The sequence below is a fragment of the Dreissena polymorpha genome, chromosome 2, assembly GCF_020536995.1.
Source record: "Dreissena polymorpha isolate Duluth1 chromosome 2, UMN_Dpol_1.0, whole genome shotgun sequence".
NCBI classification, from domain to species: Eukaryota; Metazoa; Mollusca; class Bivalvia; order Myida; family Dreissenidae; genus Dreissena; species Dreissena polymorpha.
In genome coordinates this window covers 118,626,005-118,642,747 of record NC_068356.1, presented here as the reverse complement: position 1 = coordinate 118,642,747, position 16,743 = coordinate 118,626,005, and the positions used below count along the sequence as shown (strand labels likewise).

The window sequence follows — 16,743 nt, the reverse complement described above, 5'->3', positions numbered from 1 at the left end:
TTAAGTTTTGTGTTTAGGTCCACTTTATTCCTACAGTATCAAAGCTATTGCTTTCATACTTGCAACACTTATTAACTATCATAAGGGGACTGTGCAGGCAAAGTTATGTAACTCTGACTGGCATTTGGATGGAATTATGGGCCCTTTATACTTAGAAAAATGAAAATTTGGTTAAGTTTTGTGTTTTGGTCCACTTTACCCCTAAATGATCATAGATATTGCTTTCATACTTGGAACACACGTAAACTATCATAAGGTGACAGTAAAAGGACAAGTTGCATAACTCTGGATGTCATTTTTATGGAATTATGGCCCTTTTTTGACTTAGTAACTTTGAATATATGGTTAAATTTTGTGTTTCGATCCACTTTACTTCTTAAGTATCAAGGCTATTGCTTTCAAACTTCAAATACTTTCATGCTATCATGAGGTTACTGTACCTGGAAAGTTGAATTTTACCTTGACCTTTGAATGACCTTGACTCTCAAGGTCAAATTATTAAATTTGCTAAAATTGCCATAACTTCTTTATTTATGATTAGATTTGATTGATACTTTGACAAAACTACTCTACCTGACATACCACAATAGACTCCACCCAAACCATCCCCCGTGCCCCCCCCCCTCCCCCCCCCCCCCCCCCCTATTTTTTTTTTTTTTTTTTTTTAAATCATCTCACAAATGACCACCACACCCTCACACTATACCCCCCCACCCCCCCCCCCAATTTTTTTTTTTAAACGGTTAAAAAACACAACTATTTATTTTTATTATTTTATGTTTGAAATACCCTCCAACCATCGCACCCAAGAATCCCCCCCTTCCCCCCACCCGAACCCCCCCCCCCTCCCCCCACCCGAATCCCCCCCCCTAATTTATTTATTTATTTATTTATTTTTTTTTAAGATCATCTCACAAATTACCACCACACCCTCACACTATGCCCCCCCCCCCCCACCTCTACCCCCCCCCAATTTTTTTTTTTTTTTTTTTTTTAAGATCATCTCACAAATTACCACCACACCCTCACACTATACCCCCCCACCTCACCCCCTCCCAATTTTTTTTTTTTTAAACGGTTAAGAAACACAAATATTTATTTTTATTATTTTATGTTTGAAATACCTTCCAACCATCGCACCAAAGAATCCCCCCCCTCCCCCCCCCCCCCCCCCCCCCCCCCGATTTTTTTATTTATTTTTTTTTGCATTTTTTTTTCGCATTTTTGGGAGATAATGTAATAAATGTCCACACCCCCACATTATACACCCCTCTTCACTCCACCCCTCCCTCCTTTGTGATTCAAAATGAGAGTCCCTTCACCTTTTAAAAGAAAATAGATGAGCGGTCTGCACCCGCAAGGCGGTGCTCTTGTTAAAAACTGCACCCGCAGCCGAGCGTTGGCACCCGATATGCGGTGCTCTTGTTATCCCCCGCCATAGGTGGAGGGATATTGTTTTGGCGTTGTCCGTCCGTCCTTCTTTCCGTCTTTCCGTCCGTCCATAGCCATATCTTGGAAGTGCTTTGGGGGATTTCATTGAAACTTGGTATGAGTATCAAATAAAAAAATTTGCTTGTTATTTTAGTTTTTAACTGCATTTTATTAAAGGGATCTTTTCACGCTTTGGTAAATTGACAAAATTGAAAAAAGTTGTTTCAGATTCGCAATTTTTATTTTAGTTATGATATTTGTGAGGAAACAGTAATACTGAACATTTACCATGGTCTAATATAGCCATTATATGCATCTTTTGACGATTTTAAAACCTAAAAATTATAAAGTGTTGCAACGTGAAACGATTGAATAATTTGGAGAGTTCTGTTTTTGTCGTTAAATTTTGTGAAACTACGAAGATTGCTTATATAAGGTATAAAATACGTCAAGTATGTGTACTTGGCGGAATAGCTCAGTAGGCTAAAGCGTTTTTACTTCAGGACTCTGGCAGGACTCCAGGGGTCACTGGTTCGAAACCTGATCCAGGCAATGTTCTTTTCCTTTTTTTAATTTTATTCTTGATTTTTTACTGGAGCTTTTACAATCCAATGTTTACATTTATCGATATAAAGCATTTAATGAATAAGTTAAAAAAATGCCAAAATCTGTGAAAAGGCCCCTTTAACTATGTTCTGTAAAAGAGGATATGATTTGTATAATACAAAATTTGTTATAGATTACAATCCAGTCCTTATTGTATTTCCTTAGTCGGGACACTGACAGTTCAGCCGTGGAAGAAGAGGGAGATAACTCCTATAAAGCATTGGAAGCCAAGCTCAAATGCATGGCACTCAAGAAAAAGCCTTCTCAAGGTACATTCATTATTATATCCTTCAATGTGTGCTCATCTCGTGGGTTCACTGCTTTTACATTCAAATACAGAAATCTGTCATCAGCAATGTGTCTGTATGACTTGTTGTTTTCTTCTTAAATTCTACTCGTATAGACTGAATACATACACTGATGTAAATTTGACTTACTTAGTTAGGCACCCAATTGGGTGATCCAGCATGACTATAGTCTTATTATACCCCCACAAACGAAGTTTAGGGGGGTATATAGGAGTGAGCTTGTCGGTCAGTCGGTCGGTCTGTTGGTCTGTCTGTCCGTATTAAGTGTCCGCTCTCTAATTCAAGTTGTTTTCATTTTCTTACTAGTTTGTTAAAAATCCTACTAAAATGCACTGAAATATAAAACCAAAAAGACTAATAAGAAAAATATCTTTTGGTGTGTTTGTTATTAAGGAAAACTGTCTTCTTCTCTAGGCAAGGGAGAAGTTGCCCTGATCCTCAATGTCCTTGCATTTCAAGGTCCTGCACATATGTTATGAAGCAAACAGTAACAACTGATTTACAACTATTTTTCTCTCCAGGCAGGGCAGCAATAGACAGCAGTGCACCGGAGACGACCAGCAGTGACAATTCCCCGACCCTGGTGCGGCGAGTGTGGGGCAAGCCCCAGGGGCCAGGCAGTGACAGTGGGTCCAGCGGGGATAGCGACTCCCTGGGCTCCAGCAGCTCAGGAGACAAGGCAGAGTTGAGAGCCAAGCTGAGAGATGAGAGGTTATTTGATTATTTTTATTCTTCTTTTTGTTTTTGCTCATAATCTCAATGATCCACGTTTAATGGAATTTGATAGGCAGCATCCATACATGATGTGCATTCTCTTCAGGTGGCTATAGTTAGTTTTCAAACAGTTATTGCCCCTTGAAAATTATTTTTTCCCGACATATTAAACCCATATATACCGGTAATCATAGGGTATTATAATGGGGCATCCATTAGTTTCACTGATTTTCTTTAATAAGCAGTTTGGAAAGTAAGTTGGCAGGGATATTCAAATCCAGTCCAACCGGAAAACAGATATCAGTCAAGGAAAATGGCCAAAGTGACTGCCGAGACAGGTGACTGTTTTTTCTCAGTTTTCACTTTTTAGATGGTTGGTCAGTTGATAGTATTGCTAGGTTGTTACCCCACCCAGTCGTTTGCACATAGTGTAATGTAACAAAGGCTTATTGCCAATAAATTAGTTTAACATAAATTTATAAATTTATATCAATATATGACTATTATTAAACTTATTAGTTTATCAACGATAATATATTTGTTTATTCATGCATCACATTCATTCAGTAAATCCAACATTTTAGTTGTATAACGTTCATGGGAATACATTTTTAAATAACGGTCATCACATGTCATTGACATTACATCCCAAAACTTAAATCCCTGTTAAAACCAAAAGTACGGCAAAGCAGTTGAAGAAACAGACACTAAAAGCTTTGAAAATATATAATTGAAAATGGCATTTTTTATGCCCTCAAAGGGTGGCATATTCTTTTTGAACTGTCCGTTAGTCCGTCCGTCAGTCTGTCCGTCTGTCCGAAAACTTTAACATTGGTCATAACTTTTGCAATGTTGAAGATAGCAACTTAAAATTTGGCATGCATGTGTATCTCATGGAGCTGCACATTTTTAGTGGTGAAAAGTCAAGGTCAAAGGACAAATATATGGCTTCAAAGTTGCGCAGAAGGGGGCATTGTGTTTCTGACAAACACATCTCTTGTTTATAACATCAGTTATACGTGACGAAATGTCCACTTGCATAAATGCTGAAAAGTTTGTGAACAGGTTGCAATTCTATGTCTGTTTTGGACAAAATAAATGACCACTAATCCTTTCATCGCTTTCTAATAACAACACTGGCTAGCTGAATGTTGTTGTTTACAACTTATCAGCGACAAAGATCTATGGATTGTGTCATACTATGGCTTTATGACTGGGCCGCTAATAATTACTAATACACATTGTTATTGTTACTTGCACATGTTTCATGCTATCAGAAATTTAGTTATCGATAGTGTGTAATAATTGCATTGAAAATTGCCTGATAAACTAACCAATCATTCTTATTCTGACATAATACAAACACGTGAAAATGTTATGACAATTGAAAAAAATTGTACCAACCAGTCAAGGATAAACATACGTCAACCTTGATACATTTGTTCAAGCACCCACTCAGGTATCCCCCTTCTCAACAGTCGTGACACCTCATTATACGATATCTCACAGTGGGCGGCATTTATAACACCAAAGTCGGTAACCTCAATCACATTGATTAGCCGCAAAATAGACACACAATAGACACTATGATATCAGTGGTAAGAAAAAACAACAACACAGTTTTAAATGTTTACTTTTTGCACCAAGAAAGAAATGACTCATGACCAATATTCTCAGGTTAAATATGGCTTTGGGGCTTTGGGAAACATGATATATAGTGGCTATGGTAGACAGGTGATCGTTATTCTCAGGTGTTATATAGAAGGATTTTCATCAGGGGAAATCCAGAATGACTTGTGGACAGGTGACCGTTGTTCTCAGGTGACCATTAAGTCAGGTTGGACTGTACTCAAAGAGTCAGTCAAAGTTTATGAGGGAATACTCATCCAAAAGATCTTGCATTTTCAAGCAAATAGTGCTCTCTTTTTAGCTCACCTGAGCACAACGTGCTCATGGTGAGCTTTTGTGATCGCTTTTTATCCGTTGTCCGTTGTGCATTGTGCGGCGTCAACATTTGCCTTGTTAACTCTCTAGAGGCCACATTTGTTGTCCAATCTTCATAAAATTTGGTCAGAAGATTGGTTTCAATTATATCTTGAATGAGATCGAAAATGGTTACGTTTGCTTGAAAAACATGGCTGCCAAGGGGCGGGGCATTTTTCCTTATATGGCTATAGTAAAATCTTGTTAACACTCTAGAGGCCACATTTATTTCCTGATCTTCATAAAACTTGGTCAGAAGATTCATCCCAATAATATCTTGGACCAGTTCGAAAATGATGCCGGTTGGTTGAAAAACATGGCTGCCAGGGGGCGGGGCATTTTTCCTTATATGGCTATAGTAAAACCTTGTTAACACTCTAGAGGCCACATTTATTTTCCGATCTTCGTGAAACTTGGTCAGAAGATTTGTCGCAATAATATCTTATTATCTCAGGTGAGCGACTTTAGGCCTTTCAGGCCCTCTTGTTTAGAGAAATGCAGGTTTTTTTCTCGGATTTCAAAGTGTAACATATATTTTTAATATTGCAGCCCACAGGCTCAGATAAACAGCAGGATAGCAGCAACTTCACAGTTCATTTTGGACTCAAGGAGCTCTACTCCAAATCTTAAAGGAATCAGGTATAAAATGACCATAATGATAATGAAATAAAGAGCTAAAAAACAGATAGGACATACATGTTTTATTTATTTAACCTGGCTATCCTTTTGTCATTGACTGAATGGTTGCATTTTCAAAAGCAACATGACTGTGTGTTATTTGTTTGACTATTCATAGAATAGTTATACTACTCACCAAAATGTCTACATTTTCATCAGCATCTGCTAAATGCTCTGGTAAGGGTAAGTCTTGTTGATTGCACATTTCTCAAAAATATATGTTATAACCATAAAGTTTATATGTGCAGGAAAGGTTTTGCATCCCAAGTGATGCACACATTTAAGAGTTATTTGTCCTTGAATGGAGCTGACCAAGTGGTGCAGGGTTATTGGTAATGTTTGTGACAAAGCTCTTTATGTTCTGACCAAGTGGTGCAATTAGTTGTGTTTGTGACAAAGCGCTTAATGTAGCTGACCAAGTGGTGCAATTAGTCGTGTTTGTGACAAAGCTCTTAATGTTCTGACCAAGTGGTGCAATTAGTCGTGTTTGTGACAAAGCTCTTAATGTAGCTGACCAAGTGGTGCAATTAGTCGTGTTTGTGACAAAGATCTTAATGTAGCTGACCAAGTGGTGCAGGGTTATTAGTTGTGTTTGTGACAAAGATCTTAATGTAGCTGACCTAGTGGTGCAGGGTTATTTGTCATGTTTGTGACAAAGCTCATAATGTAGCTGACCAAGTGGTGCAATTAGTTGTGTTTGTGACAAAGATCTTAATGTTGCTGACCTAGTGGTGCAGGGTTATTAGTCATGTTTGTGACAAAGCTCATAATGTAGCTGAACAAGTGGTTGCAATTAGTCGTTTTTGTGACAAAGCTCTTAATGTAGCTGACCAAGTGGTGCAGGGTTATTAGTCGTGTTTGTGACAAAGCTGTTATTACGATGGCATTTTTTATGGCACCCTTAGGCATGATATATCTCTGGTAATCTGTAGGTTCAAAGGCAAGAGGATCATGCCGACCATTCCCAACCAGCCCAGCGAGGCCTCAGCCCACTGGATGTGGGAGCTAGCTAAGACCATTCTGAACAAGGCTGGGGGTTCCAGCTCCACCTCACAGTTTATCCAGCCCACCAACAACACCCTGCCAACAGGACCACACAGAAACCTGCAGCTGTGCTCGTTTCAGATCGGTCTTTACTCACTGGGTCTGCAGAACTGTGTCGCTCCAAACTGGCTCTCCAGAACCTACTCCTCGCATGTCTCTTGGATTTCTGGTGGGTCCGATTGTTCTTGTTGGGTAGTATTATCATGAGCTGAAATGTTAATGTTGTTACGCCTAAGTTAAGGGTTTTTTATTTAGTGTTTAATGTTTTGAACCATAAAAGGTAATAATAAACAATTAAGTTCATTTGTATAAGACATGTATGATATTTTTTGTGATCATAGCAAATTTAGTTTGAATGTTTAATTTTAGGTCAGGCAATGGAGATTGGCAGTGCTGCTATACACATCTTGATCGACACCTGGGAGGGTCACCTGACTGCCCCAGAAGTTGCCTCTCTGGCTGACAGGGCGTCTCGAGGCAGGGATCACAACATAGTGAAGGCAGCCGCAGAGCTGGCACTGTCCTGTCTACCCCAGGCTCAGGCCCTTAACCCCTCTGAGGTGCAGAGAGCACTCTATCAGTGCAAAGAACAGAGCAAGGAAATGCTGGAAAAGGCTTGTTTGGCTGTCGAGAGTGCAGCCAAAGGATACAGTGTATACCCAGAAGTTTTATTCCATGTTGCCAAACGCTGGTACGAGCTTGCAGAGGAAGCTGCCAGACAGTCGGGTGGGGAGAATCATGGCAGGCATTCAGTTGAGAGCCGAAATGACAGCCGTCCCCACTCAGCCCCCGTCCATGGCGCGATCTGCCTCCAGTCCAGGTCATATAGACAATACCAGCCCAGTCAATCCCTCAGTTGTTCCCTTCAGTAACACTCCGCCCATGGGTAACCAGGTGGCCATGTCTGGTGCCCAGCTGATCGCCCATGGCAACCAGCTTCCACCCACAGTCATGGTTCCATTCACCATTCCGCCAGTACAGTCAGGTCCCCATCATCCTCATATGCAGCAACAGCAAACCTTTGTACAGCCCACCTACAACATTGTTCAACAGATCCATCAACCATTCGGGTGTGCCGCCGTTCTCACAAACAATTCCAATGCATCCACAGTCGATGCCTCCATAGTTACCTTCACCTATAACAATGCTGTTCATTACAACCTCCCACCAACGACAGTCTACTCTTCCTCCGGCCCGTATCGACCTCTGATCCCCGGGCCCAACCCGTCCCAAGGTTGCAGGTGATGCCAGGCCAGATGGCTACTCTGCAGGGTATGATGCCCCAACAGGCGTCATTGCCGATGCCCCAGCCACACCTTGAGGACCACCACCATGTCCTGCTGACCAGCCACATTGTAAATCCTACCCAGGCTCACTACCTGCATGCTGCTTTCAGAGTGGGCATGTTGGCTATGGAGACACTTGCGAGACGGAATACACGATGATCGACCGCAGTCCAAGTACGCTCGTAATCCACCAAATGGAGAAGACGTGAAGTGGCTGCTGAAATTGGCAATGAAGCTAGGTAATCATGAAGTTATGTGTTACTCCCCCACTATTTGTGTATGTAACTTAATTTTTATCAGACGAAGCCAGGTTATGATAATAAATTTTTTATCCATTTAAATTGAATCTTTATGAGTTCTAGTTTTATAGTTCTGTCTGTGTGCTAAACTTTTGAAACTTGCTTCATATTACTTCAAGCGGCACTGAGGTGTTTTTGTCACTACTGTGACAAGCTCTTCTTTTGTAAAGCTATTATATTATTGATTTTTTTTAAATCTTGTGGTTTCATTTCAGGCACCAGTTCCCTACAGCAATTCACTGGGACAGTTGTCAATGCAGTGGTCAGCCCATTCCTGTGTATGACATTGCCATTGAGGCTGCAACTGTTTCTGGCAAGGAACAACCCAGTGGCTGTTCAGAATCACCTTAGATCCGGAATACTCAACCCACTAGTGCAGAAATGTCTTCAAATGTAGGTGTTGTGAACTGTGGCTTTGTTTAATTTTGTTGATGTTAATTTACATTTTTTATGCCCCCAGTAGGGTGGCTGATAGCAGTTAATTTGTCTGTCAGTCCGTCTGTCTGTCAGTCCGTCCGTGCGAAAACTTTAACATTGGCCATAACTTTTGCAATATTGAAGACAGCAACTTATATTTGGCATGCATGTGTATCTCATGAAGCTGCACATTTTGAGTGGTGAAAGGTCAAGGTCATCCATCAAGGTCAAAATTAAAAAAATACAATCCAAGGGAAGGAATAAGCTTTAAAAGGGAGATAATTTCTAAACCTGCCAAATGATATATTGAAATTTTATTTCAAAGTGGCGCAATAGGGGGCATTGTGTTTCTGACAAACACATCTCTTGTTTTAATCTGGCTTAAGAGTTGGACCATAATGTGTGATATAAGACTTCGGACCTAAATTTGTTCAGTGAATAATATTGGTTTCACAGTATGCCATGTATTAATCAAACTAATTTGTTGTTTTTGCTTGTAGTGGTATTTTTATACCTCTACATGTAAGGTTTTCCTCTAGTGTCCTATACAATATGAATTAACATTAAGTGTAGATAAATTCATTACTGAATTGTTTATGTAATAATCAATGCCTGATGTAATTCTTAAACTTATCTCTGTATGTTTTACAGGAACAGACTTCAATTCATTTGTGCTGTCTTTATAAACCAAGAAGTTTCTGTGCATATTTGCTGATGGCTTGTTTCTGGTCTGCAGGTTCATGCAGTGCGCCCATCAGCGTATTCACCATATCAATTCATCAGAGTACGATGACTTCGTGAATACCATATGCACTGCACGCAACGTGTTCTGCCTCACCCCTGGAGGCATGGTACAGTTCCAGGAACTCCTTCAGAGTCTGCGACGTAACAAGTCCTGCAGGAAGGAACTCTGGCAGAGGATTATGAAGGGTCTGGCAATGCACGTGACTTTATGACATGCTCTATGAAGTTAAGGGTCACAGTTGTTAATGAGGCTGTAATGGAGGCGGTTCATGGTTGGGTCAGATGGCATGCCAATCAAATTACTTTAGTCTGGGATATTGCCTTTTTTGTCATTGCCAACTGTCAGGTTTTGTCAGATTAAACAGAAGGTCAAAGGAATTTTACTGCTATGGTATGTGCTGATATGGTAATGATTGCATATGTGCAAAGTTTGTCGGCAGTTTGACATCAACGTGTTGTCAGCTATGTTTAGTAACTTAATATCACTTTTTCAGGCTGATTAATATTCTCTTCATTATGCATTAATTTGTTTTAAATTGTTTTTATTAAAAGAAAGTAAGTAAGAGCAATCCTTGAAACTCCTAGCCTTTAACATTAAGGTCACAACAGAAACCTTTCCCAGTTCTGAGTGAATATGAGGTATAACGCTTCACTTCCATTTAACAAAGTCAGCTTTCTTTCATGTTTCAACTTGTCCATAGCTTTAGTTTAAAGCCATCTTGATGTTCAGGTAAAATATATTTGATAGTCGATACATTTTTCAGGTGAAACAGGTTGTAGTAGGGGGAGAATATGTATTATGGTAGTCTTAGTGTTAAACTGCTTTGTAAACAAGCCAATAGTTGTATTTATTAGTGTACATTATTTATAGATATTGAATGTTATGTTTTTCTCTGACATATGTTTTTTTTGTTAGAGTGTAACAAGATCATTCAAATTTAGTTCAGTAAGTAATGGTAAGGAAATGTTTTGTTTTTCTTTTAAAATTAAGTATGATATGAATTTTTATTATTTTATTTCACTTTGGAAATTTTTATAAATGCTGTCATTATTTGATTCTTTCACTTCCATTAAAATCTTTTCAGGGGTAATGGTTGATATAATGTATAGTGTCCTCAAAACACAAGTAACTCTATTTTAGGTTTCCAATTTGTGGTATGAGTGCCATTTCTATGTGTTTCTTACTATTATCATGTTTTGTATAGCTTCCCTGAGCCTATAAAGCTCTTGGGGAGCTTTTAGGAAACCATGATATCCGTCATATGTCATTGTGAGTGTGCGTCCTTTTCCTTCCGTCTTACAAAATTAATTGGAACGATCCTCAGGTGTCTCTCTTTCTATACTGTTCAAGTCCAGAGCTGAACACATATTTTATGGGGGTTTTTATTAATATTACTAACACCTAATTTAGGCGTGTAACATTGTTTAGTGATGATCTGCTAAGTTTATTCAGATCAATAATTATAAGTCCATGCCCCTGGGGTCACATGGTTTTAAGAAGACATGTAGAAATAAATTTTTCTCTAAAATGACAAGGCCCAAAAGTGTTCAAATCATATTCAAAATTGGCCCAAAAAATTTGTTTTCTGACATGCAAATAGAAAAAACTTCACCTCTGGAAACCACAAGGCCCAGAGGTATGGTAATATAGGTATGTAACACCATAGCAACAAGTTTGTTATATCATATCCATTTGGCTCATATTGGCTATGCCCTTCCATTTTTAAGCTTCTCTTAGTGAAAACAAAAAAAAATCTCTGAAACCAGATGGCCAAGAGGTTTGGTGTTTGGTATGTACATCAAATGTTGGGTTCTCTACTAAGTTTGTGCAAATCATGGCTTTGGCCTTGTAGTTACTTGTTTCCCCTATATATATAACAGTTTGGTCCAGTCAACTGCAAAATCATGCCCCTGCAGTCAAAGTTGGCCCCATTCCAGAATGATTTGTTTCGATTGTATTTATGTAATGACTTTAAAAAAAATCTTCCCTAAAACTGCAAGGTCTAAAGCTTTGATATTTGGCATAAAACATCTAATGGTAGTTTTCTGTCTACCTGGTTGGAGTAAAAAAAATATTATTACACAAACAGCACAAAAACTGTACATAACAGTTTAGTTCTTACATATCTCAGGTGAGCGACCTATGGCCTTGAACCCTATCTCTTTGTCTTTTGTCTTTTTTTTATATGGAATGAAATTCATGATATCATTAGAGAATACATTATTATGATTTCTTTATATGTGTATTTCTCCTTAATTGTATTATTTCTAATCCAGACATTGTTGTAAATGAATTCATCAAAATCATATTCTGACGTCTTTGTTGTTTTAGAAGTATATATATATAGATATATGTATGTGAAATTTTGCCCAACATAAAATGTTTTCTTTGTGGCTCATGTGTACATTATATTAGCATCTGCATTTCATGTATTTATAAGCAATAATATTTCCAATCAAGTAGATTGAAAAGTTATTGGCAAGAAAACGCTCAGGAATTACCACTGCCAGAAAATGGCAAGTATTGTTTTATTCAGAGTTCTGTATATACCAAATTGGTCCGGAACTATATTGTACTCGGTTTATTTGAAGAATATCAGATATTGCTTGTACTATTTTAATATTTTTTTCACTACAGAACAGTGTTGAATAATATTGTTTTGTTTACCACATTCTCAGTTCAGATGTATTTAATAGGGAGTGTTACATGCACATTGTCATGTAATTTTCTTCAAGGTCAACGTTCACATCGTCTGGTATTATGATACATATGAAAAGTAGCGAATCTGTGCAGAAGTTACATCAATTTTGTGAGGGATGAAATGAATATATGAATATTGATAAAATGAAAAGAATGATACTGTATTTGAATTCATTTAATGGTTTTTAAGTTTTTGGTTTTCAAATAATTATGTAGATTTTTTTCACATGTCATATTTGTATCAGTTGTCATGTGTTTTTGTCAAGTTGATAGTATATTCATTTTGTAAATTAAAATATTGTGTTCGATTGGACTGATTGAGTATCCATTTCTTCATTAATAAGAATATCCATTTCCCTCATTTTATGCATATTATTTAAAATAGATCTCAAATTTTTAGTTTAAAAGAACACAATTTTACCTTTTAATGTTTAATATTTTTGCTGTTGTCATTTTTGTGTCCGTATACAATCAAAATGATATCACTTATGGGAAAAGTAAAAGATTATTATTGTTTTGTTTTTTTAAACATAATACAGTTGTATTTCACAAGATATAGCGATTTTAGTTGTGTCATTTAGGACCTATATAAATATGATAACAGATATTTTAATAAAGAAAATCATTTCCTATGTTTAACATTGCAACAAATACCTTGCTGTGTATAAATGTTGATATAGTAGGTGCTTATGTACAATGAATACCTGATATATAAATAACTATTCATGGATGTCCAGATAGTTTGTCAAATCATTGACCCAACTTATATTGATTATTAATTGCTCACCAAAACATGTTTGTTTCCTTCAAACATGCATTACTGTCACAAGCGAGTAATTTGTGTTGCCGTATAAAACTGATAAGGTAATGGCTATGAATGTATAATAAATATGTATTAAATATATTTAACATTATGTAAACTTTAAATAACATATTATTTTCCAATTTATTTCCCTTAAGATATTCTTAATGATAGGTAAAAACATAAAAGGAAAAAGGTGGTTGTTTTTTAATCTCTAGTTATCCCCCACCAAAGGCAGAGGGATATAAATTGTTGTCTGCAGTGCATCCGTTGGTCAAAAACTTTTCAGGGCTGCTTGGGTGTATCTCAAAAACTATATGAGATATCAACATGAAACTTGATGGGTGTATAGATATCAACGAGAAGTGCCAAGCTTTAGAACCATAGCCCTACACTTTCTTAAATAAGAGTTTTAGGCTTTTGTTGTTTTTATATTATGGTACTTTTCAGAGCTATATCTTAGATACATACAGGATTTCAACATGAAACTTCATGGATGTATAGATATCAATAAGGAGAATTGCAATTCATAAAACCAATTACACTACAAGGATTTTTTAGGATTACCGTTTATCAAAGGATTTGCACCCATCCATAAATAAAATTTATTTGACGGACATATCAATTAACGAATTTGCTTGTTACTTATGTTTTCAACGTATCTTTTCAAAATATGTTTCAGCAATGACTATGCTTTCTTAAACTCTGGGAATATAGAGTATTTTCATATTGTTTATTTCTTTTTTGAAACCAACATTAGAAATGCAAGTGTTTATCCTTAATGGCAACTTGTCAACCCCATTTAAATGCTATTTATGCTGAATATGAACAAACACTTTGTTGATGCTAGTACAACATGTATGTCACATTCTAGTAAAGCAGTATTCCCTTTCCTGTAACTGTGTGATCCATGTCGCCCAGTAGTCTTTGTCAACATTTCATCGGAACCGTTTTGGCGTATGTACTGTGTTAACATCTTCATTAAACTTCAGTGAAACAGCTTTTGCGTGTGTTTTACTTTTTGTCCGGTTTCAGTTTTTCGTCATCCTGCGTCAACATTGTCCTTCAAAGTTCTCTGAAACCACCTGGTGGATTGTGATCATACATGACAGAACTGTTCCTGTGTGTGTGTGGTTCTTAATGTAATGCCCTGAATACAATTTAAAAGGAAACCAACAGCTTACAACGATTAAATTATGAAAATCTTGCTATATTTAAAAGTAGTTTTCACGGAAATATACTTTTGGGGCAACCCATTTACACCTTGTTTTCCTATTACGGCCATTTAGAAACACATGTTTGCCAGTGGGCGGACAGTTTTACTTATACGGATATTGTACAACCGTGTGAACACTATAGAGATCATATTTTTGTACAGCCATCATGACACTTGCTCGGGACATATGTTTTCTACTGATTATTTGACCGAGTTCAAAAGTAGTTCTACTTTGCTATTAACAAAACAAAACAAAATAGCAGCAAGTGATGGTACAGACCCATGAATAACTATAAACCACGTGAGCACTAACTGTTTAAAGTAGTTAAATAACGTCAAGTCTTAAGTGTACGCCCTCTAGCGTTTTGTATAGAATGATATTGAGGTAAAAATTACATCATTCATTGTGAATATTAGCATTGTGACTGATGTTTATTCTAATATATGTTTCATTACAATTCCAACGTGCTTGTTGTCTAATCGTTTATACTTGATGGTTGTTGCAACATGCTCGGTGACTATCCAATGTTGGGTGTGTTCATTACTCCTGATAATGATTGAATAACACATAATTTCACTGCCATAAATATTTACTTTTAAATTCAAACAAAAGTGGTGAAACCGCACCAGTCATGATGAAACCAGTCATAATCGTTTTTTTCCACAAAGCGTCATTAACAAAGGCAGTTAGCAACAGGCAGTAAGCAGAAAATAACTAAGCCGAATGCAAGTTACCAAATTATGGCAGCAGTTTGCGCATGTTTATTTTCCATACGTTGCATAAATTACTTTTCGGAAAAAGAGAAAACATCAGAACCATTTTGGTGTCGGAGATCGAACCAGCGATTAATGGTGCTTGTTCGACATACAAGTACGATAACAGTGCGTGTGCTTTATTCCTCAAGATCTAGTAATTTAGCAAGCGTTTAGAACAGTAGTAAATTAGTAAATATAAAAACGATATTGTTGTACCGCATTTATTATGCCCCCCTTCGAAGAAGAGGGGGGTATATTGCTTTGCTCATGTCGGTCTGTCGGTCGGTCTGTCGGTCCGTCCACCAGGTGGTTGTCAGACGATAACTCAAGAACGCTTGGGCCTAGGATCATGAAACTTCATAGGTACATTGATCATGACTCGCAGATGACCCCTATTGATTTTGAGGTCACTAGGTCAAAGGTCAAGGTCACGGTGACCTGAAATAGTAAAATGGTTTTTGAATGATTACTCAAGAACGCATACGCCTAGGATCATGAAACTTCATGGGTAGATTGATCATGACTTGCAGATGACCCCTATTGATTTTGAGGTCACTAGGTCAAAGGTCAAGGTCACGGTGACCCGAAATAGTAAAATGGTTTCCGGATGATAACTCAAGAACGCATACGCCTAGGATCATGAAACTTCATGGGTAGATTGATCATGACTCGCAGATGACCCCTATTGATTTTGAGGTCACAAGGTCAAAGGTCAAGGTCACGGTGACCCGAAATAGTAAAATGATTTTCGGATGATAATTCAAGAACGCTTTTGCCTAGGATCATGACACTTATAGGTACATTGATCGTGACCCGCAGATGACCCCTATTGATTTTCAGGTCACTAGGTCAAAGGTCAAGGTCACAGTGACAAAAATCATATTCACACAATGGCTGCCACTACAACGGACAGCCCATATGGGGGGCATGCATGTTTTACAAACAGCCCTTGTTTTATTTTCTGATCTAATATAATGTGTGGTTCATCCAATAACAATCTTTTTTTAATGTAGTTCATCCAACTATTGTTGGGTTATTGATGGACGGGCTGACGTGACGCCAGCCGGCATGCAGACGAAAGGCCATGCTTTTCACCAGGCCTGCAAACGCGTGGTCGGACGCCACATTGTGATTCTCGTCGGGGTCCGTCTGGTGGTCGTATAATTCCGTGCCGTGATTTCTTGTCCAATCCGGCATGTGAAGCTGGTAAGAGAATTCTACCCACTTCGTGTACCGGTTACGATCAGAGCGAAGCGAGTAACCCATGATTTTGACGCCATGCGCTATTGTGCTTGGGTATTAAGAAAATGCCGAGTATTTCCACGCCGCTGTTGCGTTATGGACCAGCGGCATAAAGCTCTCACCTTCTGTACACGTGACTACGTTCTGCGAATTCTCTGGGCAGATGGGAATCGGTGGTAAACCGACTGCATCCACAAGCGTTGGGAACAAGTCCACAAATTCCACTAGGCGATCCGTTATGATTCCGTTGTCGGTGAGGCCGGGAATCCGTATCATCATCGGCGCATGCGTGGCTAGCTCGAAATTTGTATGCTTCGTCCAGATGCCGTGCTCTCCGAGCTGTCAGCTGGTATCCGTGATCGCCGAGCAGAGAAACGACAGTGACATTGGAAAGCCCCAATCGGTCAAGTTCATTTAAAACGTCGCCAACTAACGAATCGACCCACGATATTGCTGAAAAGTACGCTCTCCTTAACTCGCGCGCGATATTATCAGGTAACGTCTCATTGATATGTC

The 16,743-nt window shown here is 38.2% G+C and overlaps 1 protein-coding gene across 1 annotated transcript in view; it reads left to right on the top strand.

Moving 5' to 3' along the window:
* LOC127868683 (zinc finger SWIM domain-containing protein 8-like) overlaps positions 1 to 9,737 on the top strand; it is a 55,596-nt gene extending 45,859 nt beyond the window's left edge. Inside the window, 10 exon segments of the mRNA XM_052410624.1 lie at positions 2,203 to 2,306; positions 2,867 to 3,056; positions 5,592 to 5,681; positions 6,653 to 6,933; positions 7,134 to 7,531; positions 7,533 to 7,986; positions 7,989 to 8,197; positions 8,199 to 8,289; positions 8,565 to 8,742; positions 9,503 to 9,737. Of these exon segments, the coding sequence (XP_052266584.1) occupies positions 2,203 to 2,306; positions 2,867 to 3,056; positions 5,592 to 5,681; positions 6,653 to 6,933; positions 7,134 to 7,531; positions 7,533 to 7,986; positions 7,989 to 8,197; positions 8,199 to 8,289; positions 8,565 to 8,742; positions 9,503 to 9,722 (2,215 nt within the window). The 3' untranslated portion in view covers positions 9,723 to 9,737.
* The last annotated feature ends 7,006 nt before the right edge of the window (positions 9,738 to 16,743 follow it).